The sequence below is a fragment of the Dryas octopetala genome, chromosome 8, assembly GCF_963921425.1.
Source record: "Dryas octopetala chromosome 8, drDryOcto1.1, whole genome shotgun sequence".
Taxonomy (NCBI): domain Eukaryota; kingdom Viridiplantae; phylum Streptophyta; class Magnoliopsida; order Rosales; family Rosaceae; genus Dryas; species Dryas octopetala.
Window position 1 is genome coordinate 10,346,043 of NC_141373.1, and position 16,275 is coordinate 10,362,317.

Below are 16,275 nucleotides of genomic sequence, written 5' to 3' on the forward strand. Positions count from 1 at the left end.
GCAGTTCGTAATTCGCAATTCGCATATTCCCATTCGCTGTTCTCGTCAAACAAATCAGGCCCTAAACATTAAATAATAAATAATTCCTACAATAATAAAAGCCAAATATTATAAAAAATTGCCACCAATAAACTTCACTTGTGCTGTTTGGCTGTGCCGTCTCTTTCAATTCTCAACTCCATTATTTTCTTTGTAGATTTTGTTTTTGGTACTTATAATTTGACAATTGTCTCATTTAGTATCTAAATTATTATTATTTTAAATTTTACACTTAAAATTTTATTTCGTCCAATAATGTGACTTTTGTTAAATAATATTAATATATTTTAATTATGTGCCTTGTATCCCAAAGTCAATTTATAAATCTAGATTCACTAAAATGTGCTTAATTTTGGTGCCGTTTATTAGCACAAGTATTAAAACCGAATTGAGACGATGTAAAAATTTATGTATGAAATTAAAACATATAATAAGTTAAGTACCGAATTGGAACAAGGGTCCAAGTTTAGCCGTTTAGGTATGCAAATTGGAAAAAAAAGGCTTTCTTTATTTTATAGAAAAAATCATTACACACCAAAAAAATTAAATAAATTTTTCCAACCACAAAACAAAAAAAAGAATCACATTAGCAGTGTAGCACCAGTGTGACCAAAAACGTTGGCTCATCTTCAACGACTTTTTTCGCTCCAAAACCCAATTCTTTAATTTCCAAGATTCGTAGACGCCACCTTGGACCAAGCCCATCTCCTATCATCACCACCTACAAAAAGCCAGTTGGCAAAAAACCATAATCAATTCCCACTCCTCGCTTCTCCGTCTCTCTGCCTGCGATTTCAGATTCTGGGATTTGGGTTTTGCTTTCTTCAGATCTCTAAAACATGGGTAGCTTGTCGACTATGCTGAAAAACCCAGATGACATTTACCCGCTTCTGAAGCTCAAAATGGCTGCGAGGAACATAGAGAAGCAGGTCCCTGCAGAACCCCATTGGGCTTTCTGCTATTCCATGCTTCACAAGGTCTCTCGGAGCTTCGCTCTCGTTATCCAACAGCTCGGTGTTGAGCTCCGTAACGCCGTGAGTTTTCTTGTTTTGTATGCATTAGCTTTGGTTTTTTGTATCTGCTTTCTTTTTTTTTCGATTGGTGATTTGTGGGTTTGTAGGATTTTAATCGATTGTGGTCTTGACTGTTGATTTATCTGGGAATCTTAATACCATGATTAAATTTTTGATAATGGTATGTATTAGTATAATTAAGTGATGATTAAATTTTAGTGGGTATTTTGATTGAATTTCTGTGGCTTTTTTATTTTTATGGTCTTTCTCTGTATTTTTTGAATATGGTGGATGGTATATGTAAGCATGCACTGGATTGGAGGCTAGATATGGAGTAACTTTCAGTTTTGGTCTTAATTCTCTTGTGGAAGAGATTGTTGTTTACTACTATTATTACTTGTTGCTTAAGGTGCTTACCGACTAGTGTATATCATTTCTCTTGTTGCATTTTCCATCTTATGTTAGTTTTTATTGACATTTTCTAGTGTTGACTTTTGCGGTTTTGCAGGTTTGTATATTTTATCTGGTTCTTCGAGCTCTAGACACTGTTGGTATGCTTCTGTTTTCTTTTGTCTTTTGCTTCCTATATACTTTTGCATTAATTGTGTCTGAAAAATTCAATTTGGCTTGCTGCATCTTAATCTCTATTTCAAATCTCTCGTCTTGTGCAGTTGTGCTTTGCGCATTATGTCTGCATGACATGTTTCTGAAATTTGGCTTCATTAGAAACTTGGTGACAGTTTCTAATGAAGCCAAATTGACATTGAAAATGGAGATTTCTAGAATATATGAAAATTGACACTGGAAGTTTCAAAAGGCATTTTTCTATACTTTATTTTTGTTAGAATTAATATTTTAAGATGTTTTAAAACCTAAATTTTATTGTCCGGTGGAAAGTGGAACTACTCAAAATCAGTTCTCAATGATTACTATTTCTATGTAAAAAATGTGAACAGAAAATGCTTATCAAGCCTCCGGTTAATGAATTAAAGACGGCATAATGTTGTATTCCTACTAAAACTAAGAAACATATATCTTACCTATTCACAGTTGTATACTTGGATGATAAATATAGCATAATCTTTTTAATTTTTTTTTTTTTTTACATGGGCCAAAACAGAAACTATCTGTTTTGATATAGAGTCTGCTCCTAGTTCATGTGCATTACTTGCATGATTTTTACAAGTACTGTAATAAAATGTTTTTTTCTTCAGTTTCCCACTTTTGGTGGTAATATATTAACTCAATGTATTCTCATGGATTTAATTTGTTCTGATGGATCTAAACAGAGGATGATACAAGCATAGCGACAGATGTCAAAGTCCCGATCCTGATAGCATTTCATCGTCACATTTATGATCGCGACTGGCATTTTTCATGTGAGTGGGTTTAGATTTCAATACCACATTCTTCATGTTTGCTGTCTTCCTATATTCTATAGACTGCAGAATAGTATAGATAAACCTGTTAGGCTGTAAAAAAATTTATTCTGATAATATACACACACACACACACACACACACACACATACATTTATATAGAGTTTTATTCTAAATATGGACACGCTTTTCAGCCATTTGATAAAAAATAGATGGTTGAGATGCTCAGTAGGTAAAATACATCATAGTGCATCTCAACTGTTCATATTTGATCTAATGGATGAGAATAGGACTTTATTAGATAGTAATTATATGTGAGGGCTTGTAGCTCTAGTGGTTGAGAGCATTTACCCCTACAACCAAAGCCAGAGTTCGAATCCCCCCTCCCTCTTTGGCCTTCCCTTGTAACCAAAAAAGCAAAATTTGATAATAATTATATATAAAGGCATATCGGGGAATATACATTAAAATATGTTATCTAGCAACTCCTAGTAACATGTAAGAGAGCAGACATTTCAAGTTTTAAGCATATTTAACCTATATTCTTAATTAGAGTATTCAGTTTTGAACCTCGAAAATATTGGTATCTGTTTGAAAATATGATTAAAGTTTGAATTGTACCAGAAAAAATCTGACTAACCTGTTTCTCTGCCACTCTCACAAAAGAATATTCTTCTCCATTTTTGTTTTTCTGTAAACAATAAGTTTTACCTGCTTATATTTATGCTTCAGGGTTTGGTCAAGAGTTATTTAATTTATATTTATATTTTAATATTAACTATTAAGTGCATTGCAAATGTTTTTAACTCATTAAAAAATAAACAAACAAAAGAAGACATCAGGTGCAGATACTTTTGTTGTAGGTCCTTGGTAAGACTGTTACTCGCATATTAATATGTTGATGAGAATTGTGGTCTGCTTGCTCATTTAGCTCCTTGTTTGTCCTAAGGTGGTACAAATGACTACAAAGTTCTCATGGACCAGTTTCATCATGTTTCAACTGCTTTCCTGGAACTCGGGAAAGGGTAATTTCTTATCCTTGTATATTTCATGGTTTGATTAATTGGAAAATTCATTTTTGGGACTGGAGTTTTATGTCCATTCTTAAAAATTCATGCTGCAGCTTCTCTTTTGATGAACTGATTATAATCTGATCTTTTCAATTTTCTTAATCTTTTCATCTTGTTACTTTTGCGAGGGCTCATCCAAAGGCATGTCACTTAGTTATTTAGTATTACATGTAGTTCATAAATAATTAATAGGTGATAAGATATTGCATGGTGGAATTGGGATCTATAAGATATGCCTCATCTTCATGTTGTAACAACTCTTGGCATCTTCTTGTTTCCTTTTACAGTTATACATTCTTATGTGATTGGAGTTCTATGTACACTTTTTAATAAACAATCTGCATTCTGATTTTTCAGTTATCAGGAGGCAATTGAGGATATTACCAAAAGAATGGGTGCAGGAATGGCAAAATTTATCTGCAAGGAGGTTTGTGATCCATTTATTCTGCAGGAAGAAAGGGTGGATGTATTCTGATGTTTCCATGTTTCTTGTACTTAACACACAGCTGAGTCATGCATTCTAATAATAAGATTCTAGTATTGATTAGGGGATTACATGCACAATTTTTTTGCTACCTCTCATTTCAACTTCATGAAGCCTTATATTCAACTTACAATCCTTGTTTGGAGCCTCCCAACGCCACCCAAAGAAAAAAAAATCCCTTTTCTCAAAGCCTTCTGACATGGATTAACAGCCTTTTGACACGGATTACATTGTTTCTTGATGCTTCTTGACACGTGTTCATGCAATATGTTCAATTTTTTTATATGCCATTTTTTATTTGGAAATGTTTCCGAGTATGGATGTTTATAGACATGTATTTTATATATTTTTTGAATGCTATTATACAAACATTTGAAACTATGATTTTATTAAGTAACTTAAAAATATGAGTTAAAAATATATATTATAATAAGAAAGTAATGCTTCTTTGGTCAACCACTTAGTTGAGACCTAGCCACTTTTGGTTTACAAAATTTATAAACATCTTTTATTGTATCCAACTTCCACTTATGGACCATAATTTGTGCATATAAGCACGCAAATTTAGCAAGCTTAATGTTTTTGCATCATGGGAAATCGGGTTCTGTAGTGAAGTGCGTAAGGAATAGATCGACTTTAAATTTTCTTTCCATGCATGAGATTTCCATCTCCTTTTTCTAAAGCTGTAATAACAGTGTAATTTTTGCATAATGTGCAGAAAGGTCAAGTGTACTTATTTGATTTGGATGTATTTCCCCTCATCTTGCAGGTAGAAACAGTTGATGACTATGATGAGTACTGCCACTATGTGGCGGGACTTGTTGGGTTAGGTTTGTCCAAGCTTTTCCATGCTGCTGATTTGGAAGATTTGGCTTCGGATGACCTCTCAAATTCAATGGGCTTATTTCTTCAGGTATAGCAATGATATATGAAGCAAGAAATGCTTTCTGCTCTTTGTAACAATTTGGGCTTCATAGTTTGATTCTAATCTACAATGTTTGGATCTAATAAATTACAGAAAACAAACATTATTCGAGATTATCTGGAGGATATTAATGAGATACCAAAGTCACGCATGTTTTGGCCACGTCAGATCTGGAGTAAATATGTTAACAAACTTGAGGTACTTTTCCTTTCAATTATAGTTTTGTCAACTTCTTACGACTATCATTTTGCCTCTCCAATGACTTTTGCTTCATTTTATTACTAATCATCATGGAGGCTCATGACTGTGGGATGATATAATAATTTATGCATCACCCACTGCATGCACAGTTAGAATTCTTATCTGATTTTTTGTAATGATTGCAACCCAGGACTTGAAATATGAGGAGAACTCAGACAAGGCAGTGCAATGTTTGAATGATATGGTCACTAATGCTTTGATACATATGGATGATTGCTTGAAGTACATGGCTGCTTTAAGAGATCCTGCTATATTTCGATTTTGTGCCATCCCTCAGGTAGATGATGTCCTCAACTAAATAACAGAACTGTTGGTCGTATGTGTGTCTCATAATTTGACATGTGTATGTTATGTATTTATAGAACAAATAAAAATCTTGTTTGGATAAATTGAGTGAGAAACTTGCATAATGAATTATGAACTATAATGACATAGCTTATAGAAAAAAATCAGTTAACCAGGTTGTGAAAGAAAGGTTCGAATCATGACCAGAAATCAGATGACTCAGAATCGTTTTCATTCAGAATAAGTTAGTAGCACACTGCTACGTTGTTAGGAGTTTGAACACGGACCCTCATTAATTGCATAGAGTACTGGACATTAACCACATTTTTTTTCTCAAAAAACAACCATGCTAGCCACCATTATAGTGTGACACCATAAAGATTACATAATGGCCCTTTGGTTCTATGTACAAGTCATAAAAGAACCTATTGATTGTGACTTTGATTGGAAGTTGGACCAGTGGAATGTTATTGATCTAAGAATTCTAAGGTTATAAGATGCTATGAGTCTATCAAATGTCAATGATTTAAAATGTTAAGTGTGATTTGTTCACTGAATGACTGGATTCAATTGCTAGGGTGGCAGTATCTAGTAATGTTGCTTCCAGGATGTCTTGCCTTTTCAAACTAAATAATATCTCTCCAGATGAGCTTTTGATTCTTTTAAGTCTCTGATGGTTTAGGTGTAGACTGTTCCTGATCTCAATCCTTTGTAATTCTTGTTGGAACTCTTCATTTGATCAGAAATACATGAGACTGTGTTTGTCTAAGCTTTTTGCATTTAATACAAATGTCAATATATTATTATCTGATTTCATAGTGTGCAGTTTAATCATTTAACCATGATTCTATCAAAGTAAAAGATCTTTTATTGAAGTTTGAATCTCATTTGAATTGTGTTGCTTTTACTAGATCATGGCAATTGGCACACTAGCGTTATGCTACAACAACATTGAGGTCTTCAGAGGTGTAGTGAAATTGAGGCGTGGTAAGATTTTAATCTATGAACATGGTATTTCAGTTGAAACTGGATGCGTTTTGAAATAATTAAAACAAAAACAATTGCATACGTTAAGACACGACTTTGTAAGAAAGGGTGGTCTGCACGTGCCATGAGATGGTCATTTGGGTGGTACTGTCAGCCACTGGATTTCAACTCATCCTAGAAACCTCTTTTTATAGTATTTAGAGATTTGGGGAAGCTTAGACTGTTAGAGACTTCTATACATGTATATCAATACTTGTTCCAATTGGGTTAGATTTATAGTTGAGTATCTTGTGATATATTGATCCCAACAATATTAGCGCAAGTACCTACTTACACATCCAAAAAAAGAAATGAAGTCAACGTTGAGCTTTGCTTGAAGAAGGGCCATGGATGGCTGATATTCAAAGGCTTCTTAGCTGTTAGTGGTTGGCTTCATGATATATATATCGTAGATCTACATGTGTGTGAATTCATGCATGTGTGTAGGGCTGGGGAGTAAAATATTGTCTTGTAAGAATTCAGTGAACACAAGTATGGAAAGATTAAAATGCATACACATGCATGAATCTACATGTGTGTGAATTCACGCATGCATATGTGCATGTGTGTAGGGCCGGGGAGTAAAATATTGTCTTGTAAGAATTCAATGAACACAAGCATGGCTAGATAAAAATACATACACATGCATATATAAATCTACATGTGTGTGAATTCATGCATGTGTATGTGTGGGGAGGGAGGGAGGGAGAGAGAAGCAAAAATATTGTCTTGTAAGAATTCAAGTTGTCCTTGTCCCTGACTAGCACATGTTAATACTGCGTATTGTATATTTTATTTGGGAAGTGCTCTGTGATATCACTTGATGATAAAAATTATATGTAAGAAAATAAAATAGTATGATTACTATTTGACTCTGTCTTCTACCTCCCAGCCCTCCATCCACTTCTGTCTTTTCTCTAATTTTATTTGCAGGCCCTCTCGCTCATTCTATGAGGGTTTGTGATGTTTTGGATAGAATAAGTACCGTGATGCTGGTGTAATTATTGGTTATATGTGTGACTTTTTCATAATTCTTTACTGAACAGTGTTCAATTCATTCTTATGCTTTCTAGGTCTTACAGCAAAAATCATTGACCGAACAAAAACAATGGCTGATGTCTATGGCGCTTTCTTTGATTTTGCTTCCCTTCTAAAGTCCAAGGTATGATGCTTCTAAAATCAAGATATATTAGCTTTTTACAAGACTGCTTTAACTTTACAATAAACCAAGGGTAAGGCTTGGATTTATGAATCCGACCAACCCCAACTTTGGGCAACTCGGGTAGGGATATTTGATAAGTTGAGTAAACACAAACATAATTTCTGAACCAGAGTTAAAAGTGGGGAACACACCGGGAGAAAATCTCTAACCCGAGCAGTATGAGGGACTTGTATATGTGAATATATTTACTATATATTCATGTGTGTTTATATATTTTGATGTTTATATATTTCTTTTTCCCCTGTTTCGATTATACTACGTTTCTATGGAAATGTTTGATTTAGAAGAGATAGATTCGATAATTCAATATTATTGCTCAACCACTTAGATTTGCTTATATTAATTATTGGGAATTTTACTATCTATTCTTTTGCTCAACTTTTCCAATCCATCCAACCCACTCAAGATACCCCATAGTTTGTACAACCCGAGAAACCTGAAAACTAACTTGGGCAAATGTCTAATGGGTTCCTCCGGTAAAGTGGATTTGTAAATTGGACAAACATGAGTGGACCCCCTAACCCACGCATGACTACCCCTTATAATAAACTCTTTTGGATGTGTCAATATGTATACCATATTTTTTGCATGCATCAAGATTTGAACCTAGGACTACCTTCACCCACCTCAATCCAATTGACTTAAGTTCAGGCTCATGGGCATCGAGTTGCTACTTGACCCAGTATGGTTTTATCTGGATTATGTATGCCAACTAGATTTTTTCAAACATGAAAGTCTGGAAGGAAGGAATTAAATGGTTTATGCAGGATAAGTTAAACTTTCTATTACTAAGCAAGTAGATATTAAATCAATAAGATGTCTTGAGCCTTCTAGCTCTTCTGTGATGGGAAAGTTAAAGAGAGCAGGGAGGGGGATGTAAATGAGCTTGCCATTAATTTAGTTATTATAATCAGGGACTGATATTTGAGTGAGGTGTGGCAGTTCAAAGGTTCAGGGCTTATCCTCCCCATTTTCTAAAAACATTGTTGTATGAACACCGACACTGACTAGACACACCGGCACAAACATGATCACAATGAAGGTACTGTTCTATAGCTTCAGGATGATAACCCCAAATGTTACCTGTGGGAAATCTTCAACTCAAGTCCAGTTCTGTGGGTAGTATGTGAAAGCTCAATATATTCATATCAGGGAAAGATGCAATCATTGGAAAATATTACTCATTTATTATTGTGATTTTCCTTGTGCCAGTTTAAAATGGTTGAGTAATGTCTGTAATTATTAAATATCCTAGGGAAATTTTAAGCCTTCAACATGGGGCTGGATATGTTACAAAGGGAAAAGAAACATAAAAAAGTTAACTGGGGCTGGCCATACATGAATATTTTTATATGTGCAGTAACTTTTAGTCTTTCCTAACCATAAAAGCTGTTTAACTAAGCAATTATTTTGGTTCCTTACTTGGTGAAAAAGCTCACTTCTATTTTGTTTGTAACTACACTGTTGTCACCCATGCTTTCATTGTCATGCAAACTTTCTTTTTGTCCTTTTCTCTGTTATAATTTTCAGAGGGACTTCACACATTAAAATTAAATTTTGGCTTCAGGTTGACAAGAATGATCCTAATGCAACAAAAACATTGAGCAGACTTGAAGCAGTACAGAAAACATGCAAGGAATCTGGAGTCCTGAGCAAAAGGTATTTCATGGTTTCTAGTTTGTCCTATCTGAATATTGAACATTCTTCTCTATTGTCTGACAAGTATCTATGGATCACATTAGGAAATCTTACGTCATCCAAAGTGAGCAAAGTTACAATTCAACTCTGGTGAGTTTCTTCTAGATATAGAAAATTAAAACAGAACAGATTAATATAATTTCTAGAAAGTACATACTGATTATAATCCATATTACGAATGCAGATCGTGACGTTGATTATTCTATTCGCCATCATTTACGCTTATATCTCTGCCAGCCCCAGAATCTAATGTAAGTTTCATCACAAGAACAATTCATAACTGGTTCAATAATCTTCAATTCTTTTAGAGAGCAAACCACTATTTCTTGCTCCTCACTCCACTACATTTCCTTCTGTTGTGCAGGGTTTGCATTCTTGAATTTCCCCAACATAATGGCTGGTTACAAAAGTACACGCCTCGTTCCATGAAACTGATGTAGTTATTTTATGTTTGTATGCAATAATGGCAATGCTTCTGCCCTAATATATCCAATATAAAGTCCCCTGAAATTATTTCTGTAGCTTTCAACCCCATTTAGCATAGTTATTGACATACAATTGAGACTTTGTGTTTCTTTTTTCCCTTTTTCGTTTTGGAGTTAATATTTGATTGAGCTAGGATACTTTGTTCTATAAATGTAGTTATTTTATGCTTGTATACAACAATGACAATGCTGCTGGCATTGTATATCCAACCAATATAAAGAGAAAATTGAGCGTGCAATTGAACAGTCTTTTTTTGTAAGAAAATATTTGATTGAGCTTGATTACCAAGTTTCGTGTTTCCCGGAATAATATCCTTTTTATTTTGAAAGGGATTCAACCTTTGATTTATGTTATGTTAATCCTAACCTATTTCCTTACCTTCTCTCACTACTTGAATTAAGCTCGAGGACTTTTTTTTTTCCAGAGTATTTGATCGGTATACAACTACTGAACATTTTATCAATGTTTCTGTAGCCACTTATTCGAACAACCTTCAAATGTTTGTTGGTAACCTACCAAACAAAATTGTGGGTTTGACCTTGAGTTAGCAAGGATATATTTGGTAATAATGGTAGGTACATTGAGCACAAACCTAAGTTTAAAATATGCAAGGGGGGTCAACTGAGTATGGGGTGTCACCCTCAACTAAATCTGTAAAGGTGATTCTATCCCAAAAACAGGTAGTTAAACCCAGCCTTTGACAAAATTATATTTGGTACATTATTTGACCAAAACACTTTTCTTCTCTTCTACCTTCATGTCAATCGAATTCTATAAAATTTGTTATTCGATTAAAATTGATGACATTTTTTTTATATATATTTCAAATGTTCTTTTATTGGTAAAAAACGAGGCAACCAATCCGTTCCAATTAGGGTGACATTAGACTGAATTGGATTGGATTGTAATTATCAGATAGTTTTAGATTGGATTGCAAAGCCTACAAACCCACCAACACAAGATTGGTTGATTTTGGAAGAATTTAACAGTTTCAAACTGTTGAACACCCAAAGACTTGATGAAATTTTTTATTATTGAAGAGTAATTACAGCAATTCAGTTTTCCTTATCAACTGAAAACTCATCTGAAAAGAGAAAGAAAACAGAAATTACCAACCATTTAACGAAGTGAAGCATTCAAACTATTGTCATTTGTTCAATATGTTACAAACAAGAGAAGGGAAAGAAACAAAATGTTATTGCATTATCAAGAAATATGGACAAAGGATGAAATTCTCGATACACTTGCACCTGAGATGATGAAGTAAATCAATAAATAAATAAAGGGTACTCATATCAATCAATAGACAGAATGAATTTAGTATCTATATCACATCAAAAGGGAGGACATGCTTTCTTATATTTGAAAGAACGCACGCCCCATAATTGAGTACATATAAAGGAAAAACATGCACAAAAAAGCAGAGAAAATAAAAGAACAAAAACACTCTGCTCATAAGCCAACCCATCAGAAAACTTTAGAACACTTCAGCCACCTTGCTTGCAAGCACTCGTTCCCTTCTTTCGATGTATCCAAACGGGAACCAACCTGCTTTGCCTTTGCATTCACCTTCTGCCCAACCATTGTTTGTCACCTGTTGAAAGCACAAAATACAGATCATGTTAAGCATTCACATCATACGGGATTTACCCAAAAGGTACTTGTATGCATATGACATGGTCTTTCTTTTTGTTATTTTATTATTTGTTTATTTGCCAGAAGCCAAAAAAGCATATGCATAAAAGGCAATTAGCCTGCAATGTGCAACCTGGACTCCTGACTTGCCTGAGATAACAGGCAATCCAAAATCCAATACAATTTAGCCCTAGAAAAAACCAACCTTGATCATAAATAATTTATGCAGGGTTAAGCTGTTCTCAACCTAATATCCTAAATTGGACCCAGTTGGTGAATATCAACTATCATAATTTAATACAACCACAGATCATTCCCATTTTTTATTTAGGTTAGATTTTGGATTAGTCCAAATCCGAGCCCTGGGCCACTCCTAATTCCAATTTGAAGGATCAATGTAGATGAAGTATGGAGATATCCAAGCAAGTTATAAACCTTTCGCACAACAACATAGTCACCAACTGACAAACTGAGCTCCACATCAGATACACCTTGATATGTAAACATAACCTGTAATAAATTGACAAATAAACATAAATGATCACACATGAGACTTCAAGTGCAGCAGTTGCATCATTCAAACAAAAAGAAAGCAAATATTTCACAGATTACCAACCTCTCCTAAGAAGTAATCCATGCTGTCTGACGATCCATTATGTGTTTGAGAAGCATATACGCCATTAACTTCTTCATAAGGTGGGGGTGGAGGCATGGTGTTGTCAACAGTAGGGCTAGGAGGGGCTTCAATTCTTTGTCGTTCTGATACCATCTATCAATATCAGACGAACATACACAAAATCATTAATTGATGCTCAAAAATTGAATTTTGCATTAATGAGAGAAGCTTTCTTTGGGGTGGGGAAATATGATTGCATACCTCTCCTTCAAGTTGATCAAGTATCTGAAGGATCCTCTGATGATACGTACGCTCTGCCTCAACCTTCGGTCGAGAACAAAGTGACAAGAAACATTTTTTTACGAGAATAAGTTTACATATTAATGCCCAATATATATTAGCCAAAAAAACTTATATTTAACTCATAATCAATTTTGAGGGAACTTGCAATACCATGGCAATGAGTCGCTGGAGAGTCAACCTCTGTTGTTGAGCCTCAACGGCTGCCATGGCTGCAGCAGCTTCCTTTCCTAATATTGACATATTTGACTTCAGATCTTGCAGCTTTGATTCTGCAGCTTCCAGTTTCATAACAAGTTCTGCATTTCCTGGTGTTTCCCTCACTTTTGCTTGGCGTTTAGAAACTTCAATAGCCTGTCTAGGTTCAAAAGAACGCACAATGACACGCTTGTAAAAAAAATCAACAAATCAATTTAGATTTTACCAATTGTATTGCTATGAGTATGAGGTACATCAATTGTCTCACAATGCATTCCTGCCTTAAATATTGTTGTTGTAGGAATAAAGAATAAAACGCTCAGAAAGTCTCTGGTAAACACAAATTAAAGATACCTGAGCTTCAGCCTCTTGCCGCATTCTGTCATAACGTTGAGCAAGATGCCGAGCATCCTCCAGTGGAGCTCCCATTACCATAGCTCTTAATGGCTCTGCCACCTAATGATAATTTGAAACATCATATTGCAAACATTAACCTCTAATAGCAATAAGGAGGACGAAACTACTCGAAAATTAAACCTTACAATGGTCTTCAAAAGGTAAAGGATAACTGAAATAAAATGTCAAGCACAATAAAAACTACTTTTAATAATATAGGAATGTCGATATCATATGTATGACAAGTTCAGATGACATATAATCAAAATTTGGATGCCTTCCTGTGCATTACTTAGGAGGGAAGCATTTTGGGGTGGTAGGAGAACCGGAACCTAAGCAAGTTATCCAAGTTCATATGCTCCACTGTTCTCAATTTGCAGCAGTATGTCCTATCTTGAGGCTTTAGTGAACTGGACCGTAATGTAACAAAGATAACTTCTGATGAAATTGTACTAGAACTATTTTGAATGACTGATTGCATGGAAAATCAACAATACATGACTACTGTAAGCGGAATGGCTCTATGCTTCTTCTGTGCTACACAGCCCTAGTTGCAAGAATTTCCATGGCAGATTCAGTGAGAAAATATGTCACAAGAGAAATGACTAGTTTTATCATGTGTAATATAATCAAAGTAGACACAACAGAACCTTGAATTTAGATTCTTAACTCGTGTTCACTGTTGCTACAAATTAGAACATAGAAGATGAGGTAAAATTGTGTATCTGAAACCCCATCCCTGTCACTTGTCTCAAAAAAGGATTCTAAATAGCATCCTAGGCATTAACGGACTGAGTCACAAGAGAAATGACTTGTTTTATCATGTGTAATATAACCAAAGTAGACACAACAAAACCTTGAATTTGGATTCTTACACCCCCCCTTCCCCCTTCCCCCTGGGAAAAGTGCTAATTATAGTTTACAATGCAAAGAGATAATACAAAATGTATTAATTCCTTCCACAAGAGACTCAAGAGCATTCAGAAACATATCCTGATAATTAATCATATATGTAAATTATTTATTTAAGTGAAGAAAATTTGTCACACCTGTGTGCCAAGAGCTTTTAACAGATTTCCCCGCTCCTTCTCCATTTGCGCACGAGCACGTCCATAGCTTAATGAAGCTCTTGATAATGTACTACCACTAGTGCATGTACTTTCAGCACCATATTTCCTGCTATCTTCTGACAACTTTGTTCCTATTCAACAAGGTTAAAGTTTAGATAATAAATGAAGGCCTTCAGAAATTAGGCTCAGGCTTGACAAATGACATAAAACTTTACCAACTCACCTATTTCAACTTGTTTAGATCCAGTGACAATATATCCCTCCACACCACGTACAATATCCCTTTGGTAATGCTAAAAAGTGAATTCAAATTTCTGTAAGTAGAGGTAAAAAATGAAATGATAGTAGATTAGATAGCGACAACAAAGAAAGTATGCAACCTTGCCAGCACGTGTTGATATGTAAAGCTTCTCAAGTTTCTGATGCTGCAGGAGTTCTGCCTCATCAGTAACTAAGTTATCGGAACCTCCATATCCTCCAGCACCAAACTGCTTGAGGACAGCCTAAAGTAAAGCCCAATATTATCAGAATGCTTGTTTTCAGCAAATTAAAAATGAAACGAAAGTAAACCTTTGTTAATGCAAGAATGCAATCTAATTTAGCCGTGTATATTTTTTCACTAAAAAGGAAGAAGAAGAAAACATTGTTAATAACAGAGAAAGACGCAAATAAAAAGGAGCTTCAAATTGATAGATCATAGTTGAAGATGCACCACCCAACCCATAACACCCACTCTAAGCTTTAATCTTTTAACGCATATGGGCCAACATATATATTTATTTGTTCCTCTACCTATAAATTGTTTTTGCAATCCTTCCTAGACCCATGTCTCAATTCACCCAAGTATGTTTTCCAAGTAATTCACCAAAATTCATAGATTAACCATCAGATTCCAAGTATGTTTTCCGAGAAATACACCAAAATAATTAGGATCACCTCTACTCATTATAAGTTACATTCTTCTGGGTTACATATCAAATCTGAATAAACAACATTGATAAAAGTTTACGACTTTGAAAAGCAAACGCATCTTGTTGGATCATACAATGTGAAGCAAATCAAACATGTCAAACCCTAAAAAGATAAAGCATTGCCAGAAGAAAAAGACTTCAAATTTCACCAAAAGAAAAAAAAGAAAAGGAAAAGGAAAGTGGAGCTAAATCAACGGCGAACTGGGAATTGGTTCAAACAAGAACAGGGATTCAGAGGAAAGTGTTGGAGATTGAAAGGGATGAAAGAAAATTGGATCTAGTGGAATCAGGATTTGGTTGAGAAACAGTACCTGTTGTTGCCTGGCGACCTGTTCGCGAAGCCTGGTGGCTTGCTTTCTGATAGCTTCCATTCACGAGCTGAATGGCCAAATCAACCAAGTTTTTTGGGTCTTGATCAACGGACTTTGTACGAGAGAGAGAGAGAGAGATAGACAGAGACAAAGGCTTTCACAATGTCTATAGGCTCTTGCTTTGGAAGAGTTGTTTGAGCTTTTGGTCCTGTCTGTGCAGAGACATTAGTCACATTACAACTATTTGAAAATTCAGAATTTTTTTTTTCTTCTTTAAAATAATGAAAAAAAATAACAGAAAATACAAACCCAAAGTTCATTTGGCCCGTAAGCCCGAAACCAGACGGAGACCTGCCCGGCCCAACAGCTGAGAAAAGAACTAAGCAACTCTTACAAAAAGGGGGCAAATCGTAATAACAAAAAATGGTGAGAATGAGTGAGGTAATGAATTAGAATTATGCTAGAAATAGGGTCCAATTTTCTCGAATGTTCCAAAAAAATAAAGTGTCATTTGCTAAAAAAAAGATTAAAAACCTTTGAAAAAACTAAATTAAAAATCGTTCAAATGCTCCATATAAATTTAAGGCATAAATTCAATTTAAACACATAACTATTGTAATGTCCAAAAAAAAAAATAATAATAATAATAATATTTATGGGCTTTAAAATTTGGGTTAAACTTCTAAGTTTGGGCTTTAGCCCAATTGTTTTACAAGAAATGAAAAGCCCAACTAAAAAACAAAAAAAAAACTAAATGGATTTGAAGATAATAACCAACGCCATCAGCTTATCTAAATAATCATTAGATACATCCCTCTTAACTGAAGATGCATGCCAATTAGACTATAAGAATAGTCTTGAGCAGCAAAAAAAAAGCTGAACATGGGAGA

General features: G+C 34.7%; 2 protein-coding genes across 2 annotated transcripts; one reads left to right on the forward strand and one right to left on the reverse strand.

Annotated features, from left to right (window-relative positions):
- The first annotated feature begins 734 nt into the window (after positions 1-734).
- Positions 735-10,126, forward strand: LOC147277082 (squalene synthase 2). The gene is made up of 14 exons (XM_086254872.1): positions 735-1,073; positions 1,561-1,603; positions 2,342-2,431; positions 3,381-3,456; positions 3,859-3,928; positions 4,755-4,898; positions 5,004-5,108; positions 5,302-5,448; positions 6,368-6,443; positions 7,556-7,644; positions 9,272-9,363; positions 9,447-9,492; positions 9,587-9,653; positions 9,767-10,126. The coding sequence occupies exons 1-13, from the start codon at positions 879-881 to the stop codon at positions 9,650-9,652; spliced, it is 1,239 nt and encodes a 412-aa protein (XP_086110998.1). The 5' UTR covers positions 735-878; the 3' UTR covers position 9,653; positions 9,767-10,126.
- A 942-nt stretch (positions 10,127-11,068) lies between these two features.
- On the reverse strand, positions 11,069-15,584 carry LOC147277083 (SH3 domain-containing protein). Its single transcript, XM_086253169.1, has 10 exons — positions 15,386-15,584; positions 14,484-14,606; positions 14,327-14,396; positions 14,083-14,234; positions 12,992-13,093; positions 12,593-12,793; positions 12,401-12,463; positions 12,140-12,292; positions 11,959-12,033; positions 11,069-11,482 (listed from the first exon to the last, which is right to left on the reverse strand). The coding sequence occupies exons 1-10, from the start codon at positions 15,443-15,445 to the stop codon at positions 11,366-11,368; spliced, it is 1,116 nt and encodes a 371-aa protein (XP_086109295.1). The 5' UTR covers positions 15,446-15,584; the 3' UTR covers positions 11,069-11,365.
- Between the last annotated feature and the right edge of the window lie 691 nt (positions 15,585-16,275).

Bases quoted from the DNA above. Each gene is read 5' to 3' on its own strand.
- LOC147277082 (XM_086254872.1), top strand. From the start codon at position 879: ATGGGTAGCTTGTCGACTATGCTGAAAAACCCAGATGACATTTACCCG. The intron at 7,645-9,271 runs GTATGATGCTTC...TTTTGGCTTCAG, and splicing joins CTTCCCTTCTAAAGTCCAAG to GTTGACAAGAATGATCCTAA. The intron at 9,493-9,586 runs GTGAGTTTCTTC...TTACGAATGCAG, and splicing joins AAAGTTACAATTCAACTCTG to ATCGTGACGTTGATTATTCT.
- LOC147277083 (XM_086253169.1), bottom strand. From the start codon at position 15,445: ATGGAAGCTATCAGAAAGCAAGCCACCAGGCTTCGCGAACAGGTCGCC. The intron at 13,094-14,082 runs GTGTGACAAATT...AATTATCATTAG, and splicing joins TAAAAGCTCTTGGCACACAG to GTGGCAGAGCCATTAAGAGC. The intron at 12,464-12,592 runs GTATTGCAAGTT...TCTCGACCGAAG, and splicing joins TCCAGCGACTCATTGCCATG to GTTGAGGCAGAGCGTACGTA.